This window comes from Ictalurus furcatus, chromosome 8 (genome assembly GCF_023375685.1).
Source record: "Ictalurus furcatus strain D&B chromosome 8, Billie_1.0, whole genome shotgun sequence".
Taxonomy (NCBI): Eukaryota; Metazoa; Chordata; class Actinopteri; order Siluriformes; family Ictaluridae; genus Ictalurus; species Ictalurus furcatus.
The window spans coordinates 647,534-675,033 of NC_071262.1; the positions used below are offsets into that span (position 1 = coordinate 647,534).

At 42.3% G+C, this 27,500-nt stretch overlaps 4 protein-coding genes across 8 annotated transcripts in view; 3 read left to right on the forward strand and 1 right to left on the reverse strand.

Moving 5' to 3' along the window:
- Positions 1–6,714, forward strand: part of wwp2 (WW domain containing E3 ubiquitin protein ligase 2) — a 38,296-nt gene extending 31,582 nt beyond the window's left edge. Inside the window, exons 16-24 of the mRNA XM_053630397.1 lie at positions 32–124; positions 850–1,005; positions 2,283–2,416; positions 3,012–3,152; positions 3,559–3,679; positions 3,861–3,965; positions 4,221–4,317; positions 4,531–4,603; positions 5,148–6,714. Coding sequence (XP_053486372.1) covers positions 32–124; positions 850–1,005; positions 2,283–2,416; positions 3,012–3,152; positions 3,559–3,679; positions 3,861–3,965; positions 4,221–4,317; positions 4,531–4,603; positions 5,148–5,247 — 1,020 coding nt within the window. The 3' untranslated portion in view covers positions 5,248–6,714. The remainder of the gene's footprint in view (positions 1–31; positions 125–849; positions 1,006–2,282; positions 2,417–3,011; positions 3,153–3,558; positions 3,680–3,860; positions 3,966–4,220; positions 4,318–4,530; positions 4,604–5,147) is intronic.
- Positions 6,715–7,852: 1,138 nt separating this feature from the next.
- Positions 7,853–17,997, forward strand: adat1 (adenosine deaminase tRNA specific 1). The gene is made up of 10 exons (XM_053630394.1): positions 7,853–7,922; positions 10,444–11,273; positions 11,822–11,890; positions 12,123–12,177; positions 12,890–13,020; positions 13,202–13,742; positions 16,372–16,520; positions 16,630–16,729; positions 16,819–16,905; positions 17,264–17,997. Exons 2-10 carry the CDS (start codon positions 11,132–11,134, stop codon positions 17,394–17,396), a joined length of 1,407 nt encoding a protein of 468 aa, XP_053486369.1. The 5' UTR covers positions 7,853–7,922; positions 10,444–11,131; the 3' UTR covers positions 17,397–17,997.
- Positions 17,759–23,917, reverse strand: gabarapl2 (GABA(A) receptor-associated protein like 2). Its single transcript, XM_053630396.1, has 4 exons — positions 23,705–23,917; positions 22,267–22,322; positions 18,498–18,670; positions 17,759–18,209 (listed from the first exon to the last, which is right to left on the reverse strand). The coding sequence occupies exons 1-4, from the start codon at positions 23,736–23,738 to the stop codon at positions 18,119–18,121; spliced, it is 354 nt and encodes a 117-aa protein (XP_053486371.1). The 5' UTR covers positions 23,739–23,917; the 3' UTR covers positions 17,759–18,118.
- Positions 23,918–27,091: 3,174 nt separating this feature from the next.
- tmem231 (transmembrane protein 231) overlaps positions 27,092–27,500 on the forward strand; it is a 9,373-nt gene continuing 8,964 nt past the window's right edge. For 3 of the 5 annotated variants that reach the window (XR_008386628.1, XM_053631658.1, XM_053631662.1), the window contains exon 1: positions 27,095–27,500. This exon is cut by the window's right edge and continues 95 nt beyond it. Coding sequence is in view for 4 of the 5 variants with exons in the window: in XM_053631658.1 (XP_053487633.1) it covers positions 27,457–27,500 (44 nt within the window). In the remaining variant the exon portion in view is untranslated. The other 2 variants (XM_053631661.1, XM_053631663.1) reach the window with 2 other exon arrangements.

Here is a 27,500-nt window from a genome sequence, read left to right on the forward strand (position 1 = left end):
GTGTGTGTGTGTAATCCTGTTGTCTCCTCAGATTATGAACATGAAGCCGTATGACCTGCGCAGGAGGCTCTACATCATAATGAGAGGAGAGGAGGGGCTCGACTACGGCGGCATCGCCAGGCAAGTTAGCGCTAGCGTTAGCGTTAGCTGTGTTTGTGTCTGTCATAGTATCTGTGTTCTAGTGTGTTCTATCTGTGCTGGCTGGTGTTTGGGTTCATGTGTATGGCCCGGTGCTGGGACGTGTCCTCCTCAGTGTTCTGGTGGTGGTGTGTACATAGTGTGTATTGTGTGTGTGTGTGTGTGTGTGTGTGTTTATTTATTGTGTGTGTTCCATGTGTGTGTTTCCGTGTCTCCTGTGTCGTGTCAGTGGTTTTACCCTATGGTAGGTTAGATCATGCTGTTCTACCACAGGGTAGAACCACGGACGGGATGCTGGGGGTGTCTGCGCTGTGACCTCTGACCCCTAAACGACCCCTATAAACGAGGGTCAGAAAGGTCATCGGCCTGGTGGTGGGTTCGTCCGGCTTCATTCACTACATGTGCTGCATTTCAGTGTGTGTGTGTGTGTGTGTGTGTGTGTGTGTGTGTGTGTATCTATAAGGTCATGTGTCTCATGCATTTCATACCTGTATTCATTTTTATGTAACATACAGAGGCCACGCCTCCTTCATTAAGACTGATAGAGGCCACACCTCCTTCACTAGGACTTATTCTGAGTTACTGCTTATTATAAATGTGTTAATATTTTTCTCTCCTTATCTGTCTCTCCCTCTATCTGTCTGTCTGTCATCCTGTTTCTGTCTGTCTCTCCCTCTATCTGTCTGTCTGTCTGTCTCTCTCCACAGGGAGTGGTTCTTCCTGCTGTCCCATGAGGTGTTGAACCCGATGTACTGTCTGTTTGAATACGCCGGTAAAAATAACTACTGTCTGCAGATAAACCCCGCCTCCTCCATAAACCCCGACCACCTCACCTACTTCCGCTTCATTGGACGCTTTATCGCCATGGTGAGAACCATCACCCACAATTCCTCTGTTCTCCTTTTTTCCAGCGTGTTTGTCGTTAAGCTTCAGGCGATTAAAAAAAATTTACAAACTATTTTCCAAAGTGTATAATTTTCTCTTAATCGTTCTTATCCTTATTTTTTTCTGATGCGTAAAAATCGTAAAGTTTTTCTAATTCAGTACTTTTTCAGTGCTTTCTGTTTGTATAATTTTGTTTCCAACCTTTTAAATGACAGTCCTGTAACTTTTACAAAAGTTAGCCCCGCCCCCTGATTAGACCACACTCCGAAGCAGTGAAAGCTGATCTTTTAGCAAAGCCGCAGTTACGTTAAACAGAATCCGTGTGTGTGTGTGTGTGTGTGTGTGTGTGTGTGTGTGTGTGTGTGTTAGGGAGTGAATAGCTGCTTTATTCGCTGCGGCTCCCCCTCTTCCTCCCCCTCCCTCACATCTCCATTAAACCCAGCTAAGTCTGGGGGCCCCTTCATCCAACACACACACACACACACACACACACACACACACACACACACACACATTCTGCATGAGCTCAGCACCGCACCCAGCCCACACCCGCCAGCACGCACACTATATTTAGTCTGTAGTTTTGGACACACACACACACACACACACACACACACACACACTGCTCAGCACACTGCTCTTTTCTCTGTTATAATCGAGATCTACAGCTCTTCTAACAATGAACTACACTTTTACCTAAAAGAGAAAAGCTATGTGACTAAACAAATAGCAGAAGTTCTTCTGTCTCGTGAGAAGAGTAGGATGGAGCGCATCAGCATCCAAAGTCTTTTACACATTCTTCAACTTTATTAAGCCGGTGTCTGTTATCTGGCTTTGCTGAAGCATACAGCTGTGTGTCATCAGCATAACACTGGAGGCTAATACCATGTTTAAGCAGAGATAGCAGTGGGCTTAAAACAGAACCCTGTGGAACACCAGAGTATTTGGTCATTTACTACTTTAACCAGCGCTGTCTCAGTGCTGAATGAAGCCTCGATCCTGACTGAAAGATGTCAGGAGTGTTCTTCCGATGCTAGTATGAGATTAGCTGCTGAGCTACAACTTCGTCTAGCGTCTTCGAGATAAAGGGGAGGTTCGATATTGGCTTCTAGTTAGACAGGTGTCGGGGGTCGAGATCTGCTTTTTAATCGTCAGTTTGATAACTGCTGGATTTATATCTTGTATATATCTTTTCCTCTTCTGTTATTTATGACTGTGGTTATTTCCTTTCCTTCTGACATGTGTTTGTGTTGGTATAGGCGCTGTATCATGGGAAGTTTATCGATACGGGCTTCACTCTTCCCTTCTACAAGCGCATGCTGAATAAAAAACCCACGCTGAAGGACCTGGAGTCCATCGACCCGGAGTTCTACAACTCCATCCTCTGGGTCAAGTCAGTGTCCTTAGACTCTCTCTTCCACCCACACCTCCACCCTCACCTTCTCACCTCCACCTGCACCTCATCGCGCCATCCTTTACCTCTTCACCGCCTGCCTTAATTCCATTTTCACCTCCGTCCTCACCTCCTCACCTTGCTTCTACACTCACCTCCACGTTCACCTCCTCACCTTGTCACCGCAGTTCTTAACTTCCATCCTCAACTTCATCTCCTCTTCCCCACCTCCACCTCGTGCCACCCCATGTTCCTCTCCTCACCTTCATGTCCACTTCCTCGCTTCTACATCTCCATCCTTAGCCTTACCCTCACCCTGTCTTATCAAAGGCACAAAGCTTATCACCAATTTGTGACACCAAATCGGCTCGGTGGCCGGGACTTATCACGGTCCGATGTGCCAAAATACACACCAGCTCGCATCGTGACACACCAACTTACCGCACCATGACATAGTCATGTGACCTTAAGTAGTTTCAAGATGTCCTTGGCGGGCCAGTGCTCACAGAGATTAAAATGTCACACTATTCATTAGAGCTCTCTCTGTGTGTGTGTGTGTGTGTGTGTGTGTGTGTGTGTGTGTGTGCGCGCACAGGGAAAACGATGTTGAGGAGTGTGGAGTCGAGCTGTATTTTGCACAGGACATGGAGATTTTGGGGAAGGTGTCCACACACTCGCTGAAGGACGACGGTGAGAACCTGCTCGTCACCCAGGACAACAAGGAGGAGTACATCAGGTACCGACAACGCCCCTACTATCAATAACCACGCCCCTCTGCCAAACAAGTGGCGCCCCTGCACGGTCAAGCAGAACTCTTTATACTCAGGATGATCCGTCCGTTCTTTTTCTAGGGTTACGATCAAGTTGGGATTTTCAGTGAGTTGGGATTAATTTTAGAATTGGTGTTGAGTTAGAATTAATCTAGGGTTAGGTTTTGGGATTGGGATTAATGTAAGGATTATATTTGGTTTGGGATTAGGATTAGCATTGGGCTATGACTAATACTATATTTAGTCAGGTTTAATATTGGAGGTTTGTGTTAATGTTGAATTGGGAATAATGTTTACATTACTGTTGGGATTGTGTGTGTGTGTGTGTGTGTGTGTGTGTGTGTGTGTGTGTGCGCGCGCGCGCGCGCGCAGTTTGCTGACAGACTGGCGGTTCTCACGGGGAGTGGAGGAACAGACCAAAGCGTTTCTAGACGGCTTTAACGAAGTTGTTCCACTCGAATGGCTTCGTTACTTTGATGAGAAAGAGCTGGAGGTGGGTGGAGCTAACACAAGACCACGCCCATCTACACACCAAGCTTCAATCGTTTATATAACACGACACTGATGCTAATCTGAGCTTTACATACACACTAAATCTGATGAGGCAGGCTGTGTACCTGCGTGAGCCGAGAGTAATGGTGTGTGTGTGTGTGTGTGTGTGTGTGTGTGTGTAGCTGATGCTGTGTGGGATGCAGGAGATCGATCTGAGTGATTGGCAGAAAAACACCATCTATCGCCATTACACCAAGAACAGCAAACAGATCCACTGGTTCTGGCAGGTAACAGCGTGTGTGCGTGTGTGTGTGCGTGTGTGTGTGTGTGTACGTGTGCGTGTGTGTGTGTGAATACAGTAGACCCTATCTATCAATCAGAATGATTGACATGTATACAGATGTATGCAATGCTTTAGGTCAGAAAGCAGAAATGTTGCTGTGTCAGATGTTGAGGCTGTTTGGGGCTGTAACCATGACAACCCTGCCCCGTATCCGACCGTACTGGATGAGCTTATGCTAATGAGTCGTGTGTTGCTGTAGGTGGTGAAGGAGATGGATAATGAGAAAAGGATTCGACTGCTGCAGTTTGTCACGGGAACGTGCCGGCTTCCCGTGGGAGGATTCACCGAGCTGATAGGTAAAGTTTATATCGAATAATAATAATAATAATAATAAGTATTATTTAAATGATAGTACATTAATTATTTAAATGATAGTACAGCAGCATGCACTAACTCGCCTGTTAGCAGGCTAGATTTTATCAACACGAATAAACTCATCTGAGAAGTTTGAGTAAACCTTCAGAGATCTTCACTGTGACCTGGGCGTGGTCCTGTCTGCTTTTCCTCAGGGAGTAACGGACCACAGAAGTTCTGCATCGACAAAGTGGGCAAGGAAACATGGCTGCCGAGAAGCCACACCTGGTGAGAGACACGCCCGGTCTTCCACGCTGATTTAAACATCTCGACATCGTTTATTTGCAGCACCGCACCACCATACGTCACCAGCAGTACTCCCCGCTAGAGTGGAGACGGACGTGAACGCTGCGCGCAGAGACGGCAGACAGCCGTGTTCACCTCAGTGTTCTGTTTTCTTATTAAGTTGTTCGGACTGTAGTTCATAAATCCAACCGTGCGGGGCAGTGGAGTGCGCGCATGTACGGGGTTAGTAATGAATAATTAACAGCCGATTCACGACGCCACGTTCCGCTGTTTAACTAGAAGTGGTACGGAATACCTTTACAGTAACTAGACTAAAACCGACGATGTCACGGCGTGATTTCTGTTTCAGTTCGGCAATTTTACAAAAATATCCAGAGAAAAATGAAAGCCCGTGCTCTGTAAGAAATACGTGATGCGTAAACGTGTCTTTGCGTGCTCCTTTAATACGAGGTCAACTCACTGGGTGGTTTTTTTAAAAAAAGAAATAAGAAATCTTATAAGACGATTACTTCTCGTCCTCCTGCAGCTTCAACCGTCTGGACCTGCCGCCGTACAAGAACCTGGAACAGCTGCGTGAGAAACTCCTGTTCGCCATCGAGGAGACCGAGGGCTTCGGTCAGGAGTGAGAGAGAGAGTGAGAGAGAGAGTGAGAGAGAGAGAGAGAGAGAGTGAGAGAGAGAGAGAGAGAGTGAGCGAGAGAGAGAGAGTGAGCGAGAGAGAGAGAGTGAGCGAGAGAGAGAGAGTGAGCGAGAGAGAGAGTGGACAGACGAGGGGACACTGACTCTACACTCCTCTCGTGCACTGTCTGAGGACGGGGACACAAAAGCCTGAGCAAGACAAATCCACTGATTTACACCATCATCGCAAGATATCAGCACTCTGACATTCATTTACACTCATTATAATAATAATAATAATAATAATAATAATAATAAAATTATATTTATGTAGCACTTTTTTTTTTTTTTAAAGACCAAACTTTACGGAATGATTACAAACCTCTTAGTGAGCAAATCTCAATATAAAAGCCTAACGAAATGCATGTGGTAGAAAAGAAACCGTTACCACGGCAACACTTCCTGGAGTAAATACATGTTCAAAAATATTAGGCTTTGTCCCTTTAAGCCTCCCGTAGATGGCGCCACAGCTCCTCCGTTTAATTCTGGAGGCTCGGAATCACAGCCTGGTCGGTATAAACACGATTACAGATTATTATAACTCACGGACGATCAGAGAATAGCGGCACAGCTGGAGCGGACACGTCACATCTGCACATCTGCAGCACGGGAGAGAAAACGAGGAACGTTCACACAGACGAGAGCCGAGGGGGAAAGAAATAGTTTGTACATAAGTGTATCACACACACACACACAGATAGAGCAGGAGTATGTGATGACCTGGTGTAACCATGGCAACCAGCAGTGAACTTGAGTTCAAGGAGGATGTGTACGCAGGTGGAGTGGGTTAAATGTGTTTGAGCAACAGAGAGAGAGAGAAAGTGTGTGTGTGTGTGTGTGAGAGAGAGAGTGTGTGTGAGAGAGAGAGAGAGAAGGTGTGTGTGAGAGAGAGAGTGAGCGCGAGAGAGAGTGTGTGTGTGAGAGAGAGAGAGAAGTTGTATGTGTGAGAGTGTGAGTGTGAGAGAGAGGAGAAGTATGTGTGAAAGAGAGTGTGTGTGTGTATGTGTGAAAGAGTGTGTGTGTGAGAGGGAGAGAGAGAGAGTTGTTGTATGTGTGAAAGAGAGTGTGTGTGTGTGAGAGAGGAGAAGTATGTGTGAAAGAGAGTGTGTGTGTGTGTGTGTGAGAGAGAGAGAGAGGAGAAGTATGTGTGAAAGAGTGTGTGTGTGTGAGAGAGAGAGAGAGTGTGTGTGTGTGTGTGTGAGAGAGGGAGAGAGAGAGAGGGAGAGAGAGAAAGCTGTAAAAAGGAAATGGATCCACAGTGATTTTATTCCTCAGTTTTGTTTTTGATTTGTGTTGATTGTGAGACGGTGTGTGTGACTGTACAGAGTGTGTGTGTGAATGAGGAGAGAGGCAGGGTGTGTGAGTGAAAGTGATTGATGTACAAAATTTGCATAATTAAATACACTATGTACAGAAGCCTTGTGTGTCTGTGTGAGAATAATTATAGCTACAGATAATGATGTTTAATCCCACAAGTGTTACACACAGTTCTGTTTAAGTGTTGGAAAAAATCTCAGTGTGTGTGTGTGTGTGCGCGTGCGTGTGTGCGCGTGTGTGTGCGCGTGCACACTGAGGATGTGTAAGTGTGTGTGTTGAGTAAACACGAGCTCTCAGTGTGTTTGCACACCAGTGTGTCAGCTGTCAGGAGTGTTTGGGGTGGGACATGTACTTCAGCAAACAAACGACTTCACCCAACTTTTCCTAAACACACACCGTTCCACCCGCTACACACACCAAAAAGAAAAAGTAGCACTGTTGACTGAGCACACCACGATGTACGCCATCTTTAAGATCTTTATTTCTGCATAAATCCCTCCTAATACATCACCACGTTTAACACGAGTCCTAAAGGTAGATAAAGAACCCAATTAAAGAAATCAGACACAAATATTATACTGTCATTTCTTTATTGAGGAAGATGATCTGATATTTCAGATCTGTGAGGGGTAAAAGTATGTGCACCTCTAGGATTATCAGTTAATCTGAAGGTGAGATTAGAGTCAGGTGTTTTCAGCCAGTGGGATGACGATCAGGTGTGAGTGAGTGACGTCCTGTTTTATTTAAAGAACAGGGATCTATCAGAGTCTGATCTTCACTACACGTGTTTGTGGAACTGTATCACGACGCAAACAAAGGAGATTTCTGAGGACCTCCGAAAAGAGTTGTTGTTGAAGCTCATCAGGCTGGAAAAGGTCACAGAACCATCTCTGAATTTAACGCCTCTGCTTTCCAAAAAGAACACTGCTGCCCTTCTGCAGTCTGATAAAGATCACGTGGACGAGACAGAAGTCTAATGGAAACATGTTTTGTGGATGGAGGAGACCAAAATAGAACTTTTTGGTTTAAATGAGAAGCGTTATGTTTGGAGAAAGGAAAACACGGCATTCCAGCATAAGAACCTGATCCCATCTGTGAAACGTGGTGGTATTGTCGGGGTTCTGGACCAGGACGACTCGCCATCACCGATGGAACAATGAGTTCTGAATGATACCAGCGAACTCTAAAGGAAGATATCAGGACATCTGTCCATGAACTGAATCTGAAGAGAAAGTGAGTCATGCAGCAAGACAACGACCCTAAACACACGAGTCGTTCTACTAAAGAACGGGTAAAGAAGAGTAAAGGTAATGTTTTGGAACGGCCGAGTCAAAGTCCTGACCTTAATCCAGTAGAAATGTTGTGGAAGAAGCTGAAGCGAGCAGTTCATGTGAGGAAACACACCAACATCCCAGAGCTGAAGCCGTTCCGTTCTGGGGAACGGGATAAAACTCCTCCACGCCAAAGTGCAAGAAAAATTATGTGAACCTTTTGGAATTTCATGGTTTTCTGCATAAATTTGTCATAAAATGTGATCTGATCTTCATCTAAGTCAGGGGTATTGACAAATATAATGTGTCTAAAATAATAACACAAAATAAATTCTGATCCCTCATGTCTTTATTGAGAACAACCAAAAAACCTCATAGTGCTTGTGGAAAAAGTATGTGACCCCTTGAGTTAATGACCTGAAAAAAGCTAATTGGAGTCAGGTTTCAGCACACCTGCAGTCTGGTTGAGAAAATGAGTTTGGAGGTGTGCACTACGGCTACTTTCACTGATAAAAACCCCTCAAACTTTTGGAGTTTGCTCTGCACAAGAAGCACACGCTTATGTGAGCCATGCCTCGCCAAAAAGAGCTTTCAGAGGATCTGCGATTAAGAAATGTTGATTTACGTAAAGCTGGCAAGGGTCACAAAGTGATTTCAAAGACTTTAGAAATTCACCAGTCTACAGTTAGGCAAACATTCTACAAATGGAGACACTTTGGAACTGTTGCTACTCTACGAAGAAGTGGGCGCTCAGTCAAAATGGCACTAAGAGCACAACGAAGACTCATCAATGAGGTAAAGAGACAACCTCGAATGACAGCTGAAGATTTGAAGGCATCGTTGGAACTGGCGAACATCTCTGTTCATGAGTCTACAACACGTAAAACACTGAACAAGCAGGGTATCTACGGCAGGACACCACGAAGGAAGCCACTGCTTACTGAAAAGAACATTGCGCACGCCTGAAGTTTGCACAAGAGCATGTTGACACTCCACAGCGGTATGGACAAAATGTTTTGTGTACTGATGAAACTAAGATTGAACTATTTGGAAAAACCACGAAGCATTACATCTGGCGTAGAAAGGGCGCGGCATATCATCATGAAAACATCAATCCAACCGTAAAGTACGGTGGAGGAAACATCATGATTTGGGCCTGCTCTGCTGCATCAGGGCCTGGCCAGCTTGCAGTCACTGAGGGAAGATGAACTCCCGAGTATATCAGACAATTCTTCAGGATAATGTGAGAATGTCTGTGCGTCAGCTGAAACTGTGTAGAAGTTGGGTGATGCAGCAGGACAACGACCCAAAACACCGGAGCAAGTCCACAACAGAATGGGTTCAGAAAAACAAAATCCGCCTTTTGGGGGGGCGGAGTCAGAGCCCAGACCTCAACCCAATAGGCATGCTATGGAATGACTTGAAGAGAGCCGTACACATGAGATGTCCAAAGAATATGACCGAGCTAAAGCAGTTCTGCAGGAAGAACGGGATAAAACTCCTCCTGAACGATGTGCAGGTCTGATCCACAGCTACAGGAAGCGCCTGGTTGAGGTTATTGCTGCCAAGCGGGGGGGTCAACCGGTTATTAATTCTAAGGGTTCACTTACTTTTTCCACGGCCATTTTGAATGTTGAATGAGTGTGTTCGATAAAGACATGAGGGATCAGAATTTATTTCGTGTTGTTATTTCACACACATTATATTTGTCAATACCCCTGACTTGGATGAAGATCAGATCACATTTGATGACAAATTTATGCAGAAAACCATGAAATTCCAAAAGGTTCACATACTTTTCCTTGCCACTGTGTCTATAAAGAATAGAGAGTAAGAGTGTGATGTGGTAGTGCAGGGGTGTGTAAACATTGTAGATACAAGCAGCAGACCTGAATGGAATTAAAGTGAAAGTGCAGTGCAAACACTGTCAAGAGTGTGAAAACAGAAAAATGATCAATGAATGGAAGTAAAGTGGCGGTGTATAGACATCTGGATATGAATAATGGATGGTGGTAGTTCAACGATCATCCAGTGAGTTTATCCTAAGACTGGCTCAGTGTAAATAGTGTCCGAGGACAGTGATGAGCTGCTGTACAGTGTGATCCCTGTTGGTAGAGATGACCTTTCTACAGACGAGCCGAATGAGTCTTCTACTAAAGGAGCTCCTCTGTTTAACCAGTATGTCACGGAGGTGATGCTGTGTATTGTCCAGAATGTCTGTGAGTTTGTTGACTGTCCAGAGAGCAGCCCAAGATCGAGCCAGCCTTCTTGATCAGCTTGTTGAGGTTTTTTTTGCCTCCCCAGCTTTAATGCTGTAGAGAAGACCGCACTGGCTACCACACACTGCTAGAAGATCTCTAACATCAATTACATAAATAAATATATATAAATAAATATTAATAATAACAATAATAGTAGTGTGTGTGTCCGTTCAACCTATACCTTAAACAGAACTACTAACATAGACATTTTGATATTTTATATATATATATATATATATATATATATATATATATATATATATATATATATATATTTATATATATATTTTTTTCAGAATATAAGGCTGTCACGTGGTTCCCCTCCACAGGCCTGAAGGTGGTTGTATGGTTTCATTCTCTTTACTCAACTGCAGAACAAAAGCAGACATTAACACACTCCAGGGCACTGAATTTCGAAAACTTAAATATATTTAGATTTAACATACACATGTCAATCAAACAAGGGGGCGGGGCTAAACACAAAATAAACACTCAAGCTGTTGACACAAAGCCGCTTAGTAAACCGGGCCAGAACACTTGTGAGGGGAGAAGAACGTTTTTGTCAGGATTTGTGTACGGGAAGAAAAGATAAGAGGGTGAGAGAGAGAAAAAGAGAGAGAGAATATGTAAGAGACTCTTAAATTGAAATTGACGTACCGGAAATGTGTAAATATTTATTAAAACTCTATCTTTTTACTTTTATGAAAGCAGATTTAAAACAGTAAAAAAAAAAAAAAGATTTAACTAGCAACAGGAAATAAAATAGTAACTAACGGCTCGACAGTGCCTTCTATATCCTATTGGGACTCAGACCGGAAGTTCGGTGACTTCACATCCGGTGTGCACAGCACGCGCTTGAGTTTTGAATGCTGTGAGTACCGTTAGTTCATTCTAGAACACGGTCCGCAGGGCGCGAGCTCAGAACGCAACTCCCTCTCTCTCTCTCTCTCTCTCTCTCTCTCTCTCTCTGTCTCCGCGGGTGAGATGTGGGACCCGGATGAAGTGGCCCGGATGTGTTATGAGCGCTACACGGCGCTACCGCGAAGAGGGAAACCGGAAGAAGGTCGTGAGTGGACGCAGCTCGCGGCGGTGATTCAGGTCACGCGCTGCCCCGAAACACACACCGGTGGGTGCACGCGCGGTTTCCTCAGCGTTCACCGTCAACGTTAAACGAATACAGTAGAAACTAGAGCATGTTCCTGGGGACATATCACACAAACAACAACAAATTATGAAAACAAATAAGTAAATAAATCAAGATAAACAGCTTCCGAGTTTGATTTCTCAACATTTAAGCGTAAACTCTGAGGACGGAAAGTTCCAGCTTTCCCTCTGACTGTTACACGGCCCTGACACTGGAGACTCCTTCCTTACACGCTACATAAACATCTTACTTTAAGAAAACTTCATCATATCGATTATTTTTAATCTGTGTATGCTGAGCTTCTTCTGTACGAGTGAGTGAGCTGTTGCTATAGAAACGATAACACATGCTCTGATAAATTGCGATATTGCTCAGGTTGTGTGTTATTTACTACAGAGCATGTTGCTGATCTCAAGATAAAAATGGGTCACATTGTAGTGTGTTTAGGGCTTAGGACACACACACACACACACACACACACACACACACACACACACAGTTAATGATGCCATCATGTTTTCGCTCTTAAGTGCTGAAGGAGGTGGTGGCCTTGGGGACGGGAACCAAGTGCATCGGACACAGTGCCATGAGCCCTAAAGGTGGACAACACACACACACACACACACACACACACACACACACACACACACTCATTCTAAAGACCGCAAAGGCAAAAAAATACGCACACACACTCTCTGAATAAATATGTAAATAGACATGGTGTATGTTTCATGTTCTGGTCCATGGTGTACTAACGATGTGTGTGTAATAATAAATAACAGTACGTTTACACATTAGCTCTTATCACAGGGTGTGTCATCTTTGATGCAGGGGACATCCTGAACGACAGCCATGCCGAGGTGATCGCCCGGCGGAGCTGCGTACGGTGCGTACTACTTCGTGTGATTGTGAGGGAGTGCGTGCATTACCCACAATGCATCAAGGCTCCAGACGAACACCGTCCTGTCACCTGGGGATGGTGTCAGATCTGTTCTGGGATGCTTTCGGGACGATAACGTTTTGTAGGTTTACACTTAACCCCTGTAAAACATATAAAGTAACAGATGACCGAACGTGAGGTTGCAGTTCGTTGACGATGCTGACGTGGCCTGGGGGTAGAATCCGAGTCTAACACCGTCTTTTGAGTGTTTGGAAAAATACATTTTCATATAATACGCTATACTTATTATTATTCTACACTGAGGATAATCCACAAGCAGCTGATCGGCGATGCTGTTATAGCAGAACAAGAAATTATATAACGTGAGAAATAAATCTTCTAATAGTGTGTAATCAAAGGAAATGGAGTATTTGGACAGTTCTTGGAGCCCTGATGCACTGTGTGTGTGTGTGTGTGTGTGTGTGTGTGTGTGTGTCACAGTAACCTCGTGTCCTTTTCCACTGTTCTTCTGGCTGTAACCTTTAGAATTAATTCTAATGAAAACACTAAGACACGCCCACTTCTCCTTGATTTGCATAATTTATTTCCGTTTCATTGCACATGTTTGTGTGTAAGGGGGTGTGTGTGTGTTTGCAGTGAGGTGGATGAAGCATCCTAGATGATGCTTGTGATGTTCTCTGTGTGTGTGTGTGTGTAGGTACCTGATGGAGCAGCTGTGTCTGGCGATAAGAGATGGTCAGAGCTCCGTGTTCTGTCACACTGATCAGACGGGGAAGTGGAGGATTCGCCCTGACGTCTCCTTTCTGTTCTTCTGCAGTCACACGCCATGTAAACACACACACACACACACATACATCTTATACACACTACACACCTCAAGCACACACACACATCACATACACATTTTTTGTGCGTTTAGCTCGCAGCGTTTCCATGGTTACCGTTATAATGTGCACGCTCTTTTGAGGGCATCATCTTTTTTTTTTGTTTCCCTCACACCACTTTCCAGGTGGAGACGCCTCCATCATCCCCATGATGGACAGCCAGGCTCAGCCGTGCCCACCGGTCCCACGAGCCAATCAGGAGTCAGAGCAGGGAGACAGGAAGCGGAGCGCCGAGAGTGAGACAGGTGGAGTGAAGAAGCGTGTCAGAGTGGACAGACAGCAGGACGTGGGTGATGATCCCTGCAGTATTGAGGGCGTAGGGGATGACGGAGCGGGTGTAGATTTGGGAAGCGAGGGTGCAGAGGTGAGCTCGGGTGAGCAGGCATGTGACGTGCACCGCACCGGGGCGAAGTGTGTTCCCGGGGCGCCGAGTGACCCGCGGGGTCCGGGGCTGGACTTTCACACGGTGGGCGCTCTGCGGGTGAAACCGGGTCGCGGAGAACCCACGCTCTCTCTCTCCTGCAGCGACAAACTGAGCCGCTGGTGCACGCTCGGCTTCCAGGGGGCGCTGCTGAGCCACTTCCTGCAGGAGGGCGTGTACTTCAGTGCCGTGGTGGTGGGGAAGTGTCCTTACAGCCCACACGCCCTTCACCGGACCATCAGCAGGTCACTACTCACCTTCCTCATGGTTATTACACACCTCCCTATATTTTATTGCGCATTATAACACACCTCCCTTACTTTACTACACACTTATTGTACGTTATTGCGCATTATAACACACCTCCCTTACTTTACTACACACTTATTGTACGTTATTGCGCATTATAACACACCTCCCTTACTTTACTACACACTTATTGTACGTTATTGCGCATTATAACACACCTCCCTTACTTTACTACACACTTATTGTACGTTATTGCGCATTATAACACACCTCCCTTACTTTACTACACACTTATTGTACGTTATTGCGCATTATAACACACCTCCCTTACTTTACTACACACTTATTGTACGTTATTGCGCATTATAACACACCTCCCTTACTTTACTACACACTTATTGTACGTTATTGCGCATTATAACACACCTCCCTTACTTTACTACACACTTATTGTACGTTATTGTGCATTATAACACACCTCCCTTACTTTACTACACACTTATTGTACGTTATTGCGCATTATAACACACCTCCCTTACTTTACTACACACTTATTGTACGTTATTGCGCATTATAACACACCTCCCTTACTTTACTACACACTTATTGTACGTTATTGCGCATTATAACACACCTCCCTTACTTTACTACACACTTATTGTACGTTATTGCGCATTATAACACACCTCCCTTACTTTACTACACACTTATTGTACGTTATTGCGCATTATAACACACCTCCCTTACTTTACTACACACTTATTGTACGTTATTGCGCATTATAACACACCTCCCTTACTTTACTACACACTTATTGTACGTTATTGCGCATTATAACACACCTCCCTTACTTTACTACACACTTATTGTACGTTATTGCGCATTATAACACACCTCCCTTACTTTACTACACACTTATTGTACGTTATTGCGCATTATAACACACCTCCCTTACTTTACTACACACTTATTGTACGTTATTGCGCATTATAACACACCTCCCTTACTTTACTACACACTTATTGTACGTTATTGCGCATTATAACACACCTCCCTTACTTTACTACACACTTATTGTACGTTATTGCGCATTATAACACACCTCCCTTACTTTACTACACACTTATTGTACGTTATTGCGCATTATAACACACCTCCCTTACTTTACTACACACTTATTGTACGTTATTGCGCATTATAACACACCTCCCTTACTTTACTACACACTTATTGTACGTTATTGCGCATTATAACACACCTCCCTTACTTTACTACACACTTATTGTACGTTATTGCGCATTATAACACACCTCCCTTACTTTACTACACACTTATTGTACGTTATTGCGCATTATAACACACCTCCCTTACTTTACTACACACTTATTGTACGTTATTGCGCATTATAACACACCTCCCTTACTTTACTACACACTTATTGTACGTTATTGCGCATTATAACACACCTCCCTTACTTTACTACACACTTATTGTACGTTATTGCGCATTATAACACACCTCCCTTACTTTACTACACACTTATTGTACGTTATTGCGCATTATAACACACCTCCCTTACTTTACTACACACTTATTGTACGTTATTGCGCATTATAACACACCTCCCTTACTTTACTACACACTTATTGTACGTTATTGCGCATTATAACACACCTCCCTTACTTTACTACACACTTATTGTACGTTATTGCGCATTATAACACACCTCCCTTACTTTACTACACACTTATTGTACGTTATTGCGCATTATAACACACCTCCCTTACTTTACTACACACTTATTGTACGTTATTGTGCATTATAACACACCTCCCTTACTTTACTACACACTTATTGTACGTTATTGTGCATTATAACACACCTCCCTTACTTTACTACACACTTATTGTACGTTATTGCGCATTATAACACACCTCCCTTACTTTACTACACACTTATTGTACGTTATTGCGCATTATAACACACCTCCCTTACTTTACTACACACTTATTGTACGTTATTGCGCATTATAACACACCTCCCTTACTTTACTACACACTTATTGTACGTTATTGTGCATTATAACACACCTCCCTTACTTTACTACACACTTATTGTACGTTATTGCGCATTATAACACACCTCCCTTACTTTACTACACACTTATTGTACGTTATTGCGCATTATAACACACCTCCCTTACTTTACTACACACTTATTGTACGTTATTGTGCATTATAACACACCTCCCTTACTTTACTACACACTTATTGTACGTTATTGCGCATTATAACACACCTCCCTTACTTTACTACACACTTATTGTACGTTATTGTGCATTATAACACACCTCCCTTACTTTACTACACACTTATTGTACGTTATTGTGCATTATAACACACCTCCCTTACTTTACTACACACTTATTGTACGTTATTGCGCATTATAACACACCTCCGTTATATTGTTACACATTATATTATTGCCCATATTTTCACTTTAAGTTCGAAAATCACTTACACCTGCTTTAATGGAGTAAATCCCTTTAATCATATATTTTGTTTGTGTTTTTCTGTGTGATCTCTCTCTCTCTCTCTCTCTCTCTCGCTCTCTCTCTCTCCCCAGATGTGCGAGTGTGACAGGTCTGCCAGCTGGATTCTCTCCACACACTCCTGACCTCCTGCAGTCCCGTGTGGAGTTCATACACGGTCGCACACACACACTGCAATCCCATGATGCCTCACAGCAGGGCCGTGTGGTGCCGTGTGGGGCCGGTGAGGGCAGTGTGTGAATCACACACACACACACACACACACACACACATATTACAGCTGTGTGAGGACTGACCCGCTGTGCGTGTGCACGTGTGTGTGTGTGTTTCAGCCATAAGCTGGTGTAGCGTCTCCTCTCAGCCTCTGGACGTTACTGCTAACGGCTACAAACAGGGCGTGACGAAGAAATCTCTGGGAACACCACAGGCTCGGTGAGCACCTGATTATGTAAATATATTTCCATTGTGCTCATTTGCATATTTCCTCATTTGCATATTTCTCCTCCTCTCTTCTTAAACAGATCATTAATCAGTAAGGTGGAGCTTTTTCACTCCTTCCTTAAGCTGCTGGAGTTAACAGACGACTCGGAGCTTCCTGACTCTCTCAGGTGAGGACCTCCAGGCCCCGCCCCTCATATACACATCACTTCCTGTCAGTACGACACAGTGTGACAGTTTTGTGGAAGTTTTTTGGCGCCTCCTCCTTTAGCCAATCAGATACTTACAGCACTGACTGAAGGATATGATTCAAACATGACATGAATTGGTTAATATTATTTTGCCCTTTCCCTGTGTGCCAACATGAACCAGATGGTTTTGTTTCTTTCACACACACACACACACACACACACACACACACACAGGAAATGAAAAAGAGAGACAGAACTAAACCCAAAGACCAGTCCCTTCCTGTTTATCTCTAATATGCACCACATCTGTGTGTGTGTGTGTGTGTGTGTGTTACAGGGGAAAAGATCTGAGCTCATATTGGGACTACAAAGTAGCGGCGGATGAATACCAGCAGGCGTGGACCGCACTGCGCACACAAGTGTTCACTCTGTGGCCTCAGAGCCCTCGACACTTACTGCACTTCACCTGACACACACACCCTTTGAAGAACCAGTGATGTAGGAGGCGTGGATGTCACCATGACAACAGCTCACCATTAAAACATTTTGGAACTGTTTTAAAAAAAAAAAAGGTGGGGTTTAAGTATTAAAATGAGTATTATATTATGTGTTTGGGACACGCCCACATCTTACGACGTCATAGTTCTGTTTTTAAACTCCGGAAATGAGTAATGAGGTACGGGACTTTTAACAACAAAAGACATCTCCGGTTTCCTGATCAGCTTGTGCAGGTGTATGTGTCGGTGTCAGTTGATGAGCTCAGAGGTCACGACCCCTGTTCCTCCCGAGCGGACAGTGTGGTGTTCAATGAGTTGCAGGAGACAAAAAAAAATACCCGTTCCTGTGTGTTTATTGGTTTGGTCTTCCAGCTACCTTACCGTTTACATCACGCTCTTAAATACAGATATATATATTTATACAGGGTTCAATAAAATTAAACGTCTAAAAGTGATTAATAGTCATTCATTAATTAATTATTAATAATGTAGATAGTCATGGCAGCACCTCTGATTTCATCATCATCATCATCACCTCACTCACACAGATACACTAACGCTAACACTACAACAGCAGCAGCGACGCAACACGCGCACACACACACACACACACACACACACACACACCGTTTATTCATTATTAATCATCACACACACACACACTCGTCCAGAAGAAAACAGAAGTGGGCGGGGCTTTAATATCCAAATGTGTTCTCTCCACTGTAGGCCACGTACAGGAATCCATCCTCGTCCTTCTCCTTCTCGTACAGCTGTCCCATAGTCAGACTACACACACACACACACACACACACAGACAGAGATTACTTTTACAGTAGTGTGTGTATCACAGTGTGTGTATCGGGGAAACTACTAATTTCCATTAAAATTCACATTAAAACTCGCTTTTAATTCGAGTTTAAATTTAAATGCAGTTTTTAGTTTCATTTTAATGCGCGTCGTCCTGCGTGCTCATGAACCCCGTGTTATAGTGACGGTAACGGATCTGTACTCAGAATGGCTAAAAGGGGACTCGGTTGAGGGGACGTGGACGTGTCAGAGACGTGAGACACACACCTGGACTGTGGGACGGTTTTATCCACGAACAGGAAGATGGCTTTCTCGGAGGGCAGCTGGATGCGTTTCCTGATGATCCACATGAACTGAGCCACAGTGATGTCCGACGGCACCAAGTACTTACGCTTATCAATGTCCACTATCTGAGAACCTGACACCTTCTCCACGATCACCTACACACACACACACACACACACACACACACACACACACACACAAAAAACAATACCGTCACTACATTCATTTCAATAGGACGGAGGACAGAACCATGCGTTGCCATGGTTACACTAAGCTGGCTAACAGGACGCTATGTGACGGGTTCAGAGTAGAGGCAGAGTTTACGATAACTGAGTCGGGCTGCCGAGAACCAATTAATCATCGTATAGTTTTTCAAACTGATACGGAATGAAAACAACACTTAAAGTAAAATATTGCTGAACTTTATTACAAAAATAAAAAAAGTACTGACTGTACCATGGAAACGTACCGTACAGGTTTTTTTTTTTTTTAATGAAATAAATCTATTAAAGTAAATAAAGGATATACATCCAAACTGAACCAAAAAGTAACCTTCTAAGTAACAAATAAAAATAGACAGGTGAAATAAATTTTTTAAAAAAACACTTCAAATAACACAAAATTGGTCAGCGATAGTTCTGATTTCGCCTCTAGAGGCCGCTCTTGTACGTTAGAATGGCAATATGGTGCACTTCCGAGTGAACGCTTGTAGCAGCGTCCGATGTTAAATTGCGGCGCGAAGACACAAAATACGTAAACTGGACAGGTCTGGAGGAGATTTTTAACTTGCTGTCGAGATAAAATCGCACCAGACTTGTGACCTAAAGGAAAACAGCTTTATAAATCTTATTATTGTAAAACTATTCGCTGAGATGAGCGGAAGGAGCGAGGGCTGCGGCTGCGGCTCTGTCCTGAACGGCTGCAGTGAGGTTCTGGGTGAAGCGCACTTCTCTCGGTGCGGTGATAAAAAATAGAGCTGGGTTTTTGTTTTTTTCCCTCCGTGTCCTCTCTGTGAAGACTCATTCAGGTGTCGTGTTACAGCAGGAGGATGTGAGGGGCGTCTTTATTTTTCTGCACAGTCCTCTTCCAGCATCACATCCTGCTGTAGTCCGATTAGTCAGCTAAAACCTGATATTTAACTCTCCTCAGGAAACAATGGCGAGTCTGCACTTGTCATTCCTGCTGTGTGACGAATCCTGGTGGCTGCGTGTTGATTATCATCGGACCCTCCTTTCACAGACATCCGAGTTTTTAAACGTGTCCGTGATGCGTGGCGTGCTTCCGACCGTGAACTCTTTGGATTCCAGGTGTGTTCTTGTAGATGTAACAGGGCCGTACACTCGCTCACTCTGATCGTCGTTCAGATACGAGACGGGTATAAATGAAACCAGTTCCACCTGCACCCGCTAAGCAGGTTCTAATCACTAGCACCCGATCTTCGACACCCGAATCTTCATTTAAATGAAGAAAATTACTACAACGTGTCACTTTTATGCGTCATTAATAGGCGCTGTTTCAAACAGGATCAAACGTGTGCTTATCCAAATATGTCAAAAAAGCCAACCATTTCCATGGGGTGTACTTATTTTTTCACAACGCGAATATGAAGTCATGTCGCCGGAAACGGAGTACTCAATGTCAGAAAGTGTAGCGAGTGAAACAGCTACGTTCTGAAGCGCAGATCCGTGTCTTTCCTGCTGCGAGGGTTTTAATTAATTAATTAATTGATTTGACATGGGGACAGGACTGTAAATCAGCATTTAGAGCCTCTGAAGAAATTATTATTATTATTATTATTATTATATTTATTATCCTGACCGTACTGGCATCCTGAACAATGAGGAAATAAAAACCCTGAACACAATCAGAGGTTTAACTTCAGCATCCTGACTTCCCCGAGAGACAGAGTCAGCGTTGGTTTCTTTTCGTTTCCGTACTAAACACACAATGGGAAACGCCCAGTCCTCGATCGGCACGCACACCCACGCTTCCATCCCAAAAATGAGCGTGCTGGACCAGAACTGCGTCATCGCTAACGTCAAGGAATTCAACAGCAACTCAGACTGGTCACCTGACTGCGTTTTATAAAAGACGGACACAATGCAGACGATTATGGCCCGAGATGAAAAGATCTCTCGGACCAGAATAGAAGCCCGGTTCCATTCTTAAACACCACGTTCAGCTGACTAATCCTCGGGACAGGCCGTTTCACTCTTTCCGACTTTTCCGTAACGTGACACCATGGGAACTTCCCCCGTCCGATCAACTCCGTGAGCGTGTGAGGGATCGACTGTTTCTAACGTAACTGAGAACGAGAACCAGGCTTGTTTCGCAGAACGCTAGTCGTAGCTACAAACAGGAAAAAAAAAGCTACGGCATGTCGTTCTTTAATAAAGAAAATGTTGGAATCGTTTTGACAAACTGCTGCGGTGTAAGAGGAATAAAACACTCCACTCCACTCCATCACACAGTCGCTTTAAATAACCAAATTATTTATTACTTTTCAATCTAGTTTCAGTTTCGATAAAATACATCAGTTAAAAAAAACAAAAAAAACTTTTCTCTTCTTTAAAGTAAACAGATGGATTCGAATTCTAACCGCCACTGATGATGTCACAAATCTGACCAATCAGCAGCTCTGATTAAACACACACCCTTCTCTCCCTCACTTCATCATCTTCATCACGCACCCCTCTTTCTCTCTCTCTCTTTCTCTCCATGTCACTGCAGTTTATTCACTTCTATTCCCCCCATCGTGATTATTCTTCTTCACATCTCACACCTTCCTCATGTTTACTGGCCGGATTACAGAGGTGCGCCGACAGGACGTGACAAATTTTAACATGTTTGATCTGAAATTCCTGGTTACGTGGGCCGTCTTTCCTGCATTTCACCTGCAAATCTTTAACCAGGTGTGAGGTTAAATATTTCTTTCATGAATGTGAGTGTTACGCGCCACGGCACAGCGCTCAGGTCTCGCTCATCTAACACGGAGGTGATCATCTCTCTGTAGATGTAATCCCCTTTAACACATGCAGCTTTACTCATAAATCTCCAAGGTCAAGGATACTGGAAAAAACAAGCAAACTGGACACTTTATTAGGAACACCACACTAACACTGGGTAGGGTCTTCCGCTTTGCTCTCCAAACAGCCTCAGTTCTTCGTGGCATGGATTCCACAAGCTGTCGGAAACATTCCTTTGAGATTCTGCTCCATGTCGACATGATGACATGCATCACGCATCCCAAAGGTGTTCTACTGGAGGCAGGTCTGGTGACTGGGAAGGCCACTGAAGAACAATGAAGTCACTGTGATGTTCATGGAAGCAGTCTGAGATGACTTTGTGACCTGGTGCGTTATCATGCTGGAAGTAGTAATGATACTCATACGCTGTGCCATTCAAGAGATGATTGACTGGTCCCAAAGCACCTCAAGAAAACATTCTCCACATCATTACACCACCTCCACCAGCCTGGACTGTTGACACGAGGCCGGTTGGGTCCACGGATTCATGCTCTTGGTGCCAAATTCTGACCCGACCATCTGGAGAGATCGAGATTCATTACTCGTCTTTATTTTCCTGGACGTGCTGCTGTTTTATAATTCTGGCTGACGAAATTCTTCCTGATTTTTGGCCTGATTCTTCTTGGAAAAGAATTCATTTGTCGGTTGTGAGATGAGATCGGAATAGAGACTCGTCATATTTGCGCGTGCGTGTGTGTGTGTGTGTGTGTGTGTGTGTTACTCACAGGAACCCTGTCGGGGTATTTGTTTCGGATCTTGGCCGATTCCACACACCGGTGCTCTGTGGAGGAAGAACATCAGAACGATCAGAGACAATACAAAGCGTTTTACACCACGGCGCTGCTGAGTTCTGGATCCTGATTGGTCAGAAGGTGATGATTAGTTTTCTATAACAGCAGCTCTGACAGTAGCACAGGTTTATATTCATGCACTCGTTCTACATAATTATAGTACGTCATCGTTTCTATAGCAACAGCTCGTTCACATGGACGTGTACAGCGGACGCTCCACTGACAATAAACAGATTTGTTGATATGGTGACGTTTTCTTGGTGTAAGGAAACTTTTACGTATCATTTCTTGGAAGGAGTCTCCAGCGTCAGAGGAGTTTACAATGTGACTGTTTAATGTAACTGGATTCAAAATTATGAATCTTAAAAAAAGGATAAAAATCTGTAAATTGCTGTGGTGTAAGAGGAATAAAACACTTGCAGACATGACATTATAAAAACCATTAAGTATGTTTCATCACATCATGCCATCCTTGAGTATTTTCCTCTATTAGCACACGCCATCCTGTTTTGTTTTGCCGAGTCATTACTTTAGTTTTTCTAAACGGAGAAGTGCTGCATACGATCAGGACTGAAGACAGGTACGGCTGAAACGCTGCATTATTAAACTCCACACTCTCACAGCGCACTATACACTTTACAGCTGATCAATATCTCCTGCTGTGTAGATGGAGACTCGGGATCAGAGCCAAGAGCAGCCCGGGTGGGCGTCCGGGTGGGCGTCCGGGTGGGCGTCCGGGTGGGCGTCATCAACGTCGACGATAAACATTGCAGTATATTTTGAGATGAGGACATGTCGGAGCACAGGAAGCGCTCTTTAATGTTTTTTTTTTTTGTTTTTTTTTTAAAATCACAAATTCATGATCAGATTTGGGATAAATTCAGTTTATACATCAAATCTCATACCGCTGTTTATCTTTCTAATCTAGTGTTAATGCGTGTGCTGGAAAATAATCATTTAAATGTTTTTTTTTATATTATGGTTATTATTATGAATCAGGGAAATGAAGAATGATGATATAAATAAGTAAAATAAAAGTTGATTAGTAATAAATTATTATTTATTAATTGTTTATATATGATTTACATTTTTTTTAAATATAGGCACCATCTATTATTATAATTATTATTATTATTACAAACAGAGAGAGAGAGAGAGAGAGAGAGTAAACAATAACATTAACCCAAACCCCCCCACCACATACACCCCCCCCCCCAACCCCCCAACACACACGAACTCCTGACATTTCAATAATAAAATGAATATAAATCTGATTAATGATGTTTGTGAGGTTAAATGTAAACGCAGCTCTGGTTATTTTCGCTTTCACTCTGGTTATTTCGATATAAACACTGTACATTCAACACATTACCGAGGGAATGATCTTCTTTAAACATCCATTTCATGTTTGCAGCTTCCACCACGCCTCCACAGCGTCTTGCCGAGACTATACACGGAGAACAGAAGAGATTTAAAGTCAAGCAGGTTTAAATAAAAAGACGATTTCGCTGAAAACAACAACAATGTCGAAACCAAAACGTCACTAATGTTGTTAGCTTGGCTAGGCTAGAATTCAGAACTGCGCATGCGCGCCCGGAACAGCCCAGAGGGGATGACGTCATGCAGACTACTCCATTTTCTCGTGTGTTTGGGGAGACAGAGAGATGACCTGAGAGAGATTTTAACGTTCTTAAGTTCAGATTTGTACACCATAAGACACAGCAAACAACAACACGTTTCTGTGGGAAATGTATAATATATAAATGTATTTCATACACACCGGAAAAATGAGACTTTCTTCAGAGAAATTGTAAAAGTCTTCATGACAAAGCTAACGAGTCTCGCTGCAAAATTCTTACCTTACATCTTTAGATATATACCTGTAATTCCCTTTATATAAACTTTGTAAAAATAAAGACTTGTTTTGTGTTCTTGTAACCGCTTGTTCAGTGATGTATTATATAATATATTTTTCTATATATTTTTTTTTTCTGGTTTAAGCTTAGCAGCTAGCCGTCTCGAATCTGTGGTGAACATTTCTCTGCTAATAATATTTTACACCCGTTTTTATTTGTGTTTAATGTTAAAATGGAAATAGAAATAAAATATATATATATAGAATTAGAGGATCTGATTAGAATTAAAGTCTTCTTCGTCATTACTGATCTCGGTTTCCTGAACGTATTTGTCGTATTTGTCGTATTGTATTGATGTATTGTCGGATTTGTTGTATTGTATTAATGTATTGTCGTATTTGTCGTATTTGTTGTATTGAATTGATGTATTGTCGTATTTCTCGTATTTGTTGTATTGTATTGATGTATTGTCGTATTTGTTGTATTGTATTGATGTATTGTTGTATTTGTCGTATTTGTTGTATTGTATTGATGTATTGTCGTATTTGTCGTATTTGTTGTATTGTATTGATGTATTGTTGTATTTGTCGTATTGTATTGATGTATTGTCGTATTTGTCGTATTTGTTGTATTGTATTGATGTATTGTCGTATTTGTCGTATTTGTTGTATTGTATTGATGTATTGTCGTATTTGTCGTATTTGTTGTATTGTATTGATGTATTATCGTATTTGTCGTATTTGTTGTATTGTATTGATGTATTGTCGTATTTGTCGTATTTGTTGTATTGTATTGATGTATTGTCGTATTTGTCGTATTTGTTGTATTGTATTGATGTATTGTCGTATTTGTCGTATTTGTTGTATTGTATTGATGTATTGTCGTATTTGTCGTATTTGTTGTATTGTATTGATGTATTGTCGTATTTGTCGTATTTGTTGTATTGTATTGATGTATTGTCGTATTTGTCGTATTTGTTGTATTGTATTGATGTATTATCGTATTTGTCGTATTTGTTGTATTGTATTGATGTATTGTCGTATTTGTCGTATTTGTTGTATTGTATTGATGTATTGTCGTATTTGTCGTATTTGTTGTATTGTATTGATGTATTGTCGTATTTGTCGTATTTGTTGTATTGTATTGATGTATTGTCGTATTTGTCGTATTTGTTGTATTGTATTGATGTATTGTCGTATTTGTCGTATTTGTTGTATTGTATTGATGTATTGTCGTATTTGTCGTATTTGTTGTATTGTATTGATGTATTGTCGTATTTGTCGTATTTGTTGTATTGTATTGATGTATTGTCGTATTTGTCGTATTTGTTGTATTGTATTGATGTATTGTCGTATTTGTCGTATTTGTTGTATTGTATTGATGTATTGTCGTATTTGTTGTATTGTATTGATGTATTGTCGTATTTGTCGATGTTGGTGCACTCAGGTGTGAAAAGTTTATTTTTTTGTCACCACTTATTCCAACACAGTCTTGCACTCCAGTATTTCAGGTTCTTGTAAATATAAATGCAAATATAAATGTAAATGCCTGATCACAAGAACAGTAACACCTTCCTCAAATTCTTAATCTCTTTAACTTGTTTCAGTGTATATTAAATCTTCCCTTGCGATCACTAGAGAGCTCACTGAATTACACTGTTGTTACGTAGCTACACTCATAAGTTTGTCTTAGTAATGTAAGTAATTACTTCATAACAACCAGAAATAAGAAAAACCTGAACTTTTTGTAAAAACTTAGTGTCATGATTATGTGAGTCTGTACTTAGCCATGTTGACACTGAGTAAACACTGAGTAAACACTGAGCAAACACTCAGTAGCATGTTGTTATAAGATTATAAGGAAAAAATGAATGATGAGGAGGTGTGATACAGGTGTGACACAAAGTGGTGTGTCATGGTTATGCCACATGTTGCCCATCAACCCCAGCATATCACATGACAGTATCACATGTCCTACTGATCACCCACACCTGCTACCCCTCATAAACACCCCTATATAAGTTCTTGTTTTTCTACCTCTTATTGGCCAGCTTCTGTTGTGTGTTTGTGTGTCACAGAGTGTACCTTAATTTGACTCTTAAGTTTGGTTATCTTTTTTGCACTCCCTTATTAAAAATCTGCATTGCATCCACCTTTGCCTCTGTTACGTGACAGAAAGCTAAACCAACAAAGGACACTTTTCGTTTGCACTTCAATAAAATTTTGCGCTTGCATCCACCATCTTCTACAAACCCTGACACGGCCTTATTTTTACCACACTGAAGTTGATTGTTTTTCTGTAACAGCAGGTCCCCAAATTTCCCTTATGCCAATTAAACTTTTTTTTTTTTTTTAATTAAAGCCCGAGACATCGTTGTGGAAATCAGTACCCTGTTCTCACTTACGTTATAGCAGCTATAAACAATCGTTCGCCCGCCAGCGTCCGTCTTTTCTCTCTCTCTCAAAATTTAATAAGAAAATAAAAACGCAGCTTGTTACGTCATGTTACCGAAAAACCGAAAAGAAGCATAAACTCCTCTGTTCTGAAGAAACTTTTTACATCTGTTACAAAGCGCTGACACTGGAGACTCCTTCCATAAACGTTAAACAGACATCGCTTTATTTTACTTTAAGAAAACTTCAGCATATCAATTATTTTATAATAGAACGATGTGAATTAGTTATATAATTAAAGTGTAAATTAATGTTAAATTAATATTATGTTAAATCATGTAATCTTTTTTTTTTAAATGTAATTGTTCGTTTTATATCTATATCTATCTATCTATCTATCTATCTATCTATACATTTTCGATAGATTGTTATTATTACATATACAGTGTGTAATAACGCATGTTTTAATGAATATTAAATAATCATAATATTTAAATTCAGTTATAAAATGCTCCGTTTTTAGGAGCGGCTAATATTTCGGTATATCATACCGTGTTGTGGGCGGGGCTTGGGGTTGCTATGGTGGTGACGCGGTCATGGTAACGCCGCGACGCTTCGCAGCCCGGAAGTAACCCTAACTTGTGTGAGGCTAGTGTATTAGCGGGGCGAAATTAAGGTTTATAAAGACATATGTAGTTAACCAGAATTATAATTATACTTAAAAGTACGATAGGATATAAAATATTCCCCCAACGTGCGACTCATCTATCAAACACAGTCAGTTGAGAGGAGAAAGCTATAGCTGCGGTTATGTTAGCATGCATGCTAGTAAAGTTTAGCTAAAACACGGAGCTCGTGCTGTATCGGGGTTAATAATGGGATTTTATGAAGTGTATTCTCACCCGGTTTTAATCCGCTA

Bases quoted from the DNA above. Each gene is read 5' to 3' on its own strand.
- adat1 (XM_053630394.1), top strand. From the start codon at position 11,132: ATGTGGGACCCGGATGAAGTGGCCCGGATGTGTTATGAGCGCTACACG. The intron at 11,891-12,122 runs GTGGACAACACA...TCTTTGATGCAG, and splicing joins CAGTGCCATGAGCCCTAAAG to GGGACATCCTGAACGACAGC. The intron at 16,906-17,263 runs GTGAGGACCTCC...TGTGTGTTACAG, and splicing joins GAGCTTCCTGACTCTCTCAG to GGGAAAAGATCTGAGCTCAT.
- gabarapl2 (XM_053630396.1), bottom strand. From the start codon at position 23,738: ATGAAATGGATGTTTAAAGAAGATCATTCCCTCG. The intron at 22,323-23,704 runs GTAATGTGTTGA...CTTCCTCCACAG, and splicing joins TAAAGAAGATCATTCCCTCG to AGCACCGGTGTGTGGAATCG. The intron at 18,671-22,266 runs GTGAGTAACACA...GTGTGTGTGTAG, and splicing joins AATACCCCGACAGGGTTCCT to GTGATCGTGGAGAAGGTGTC.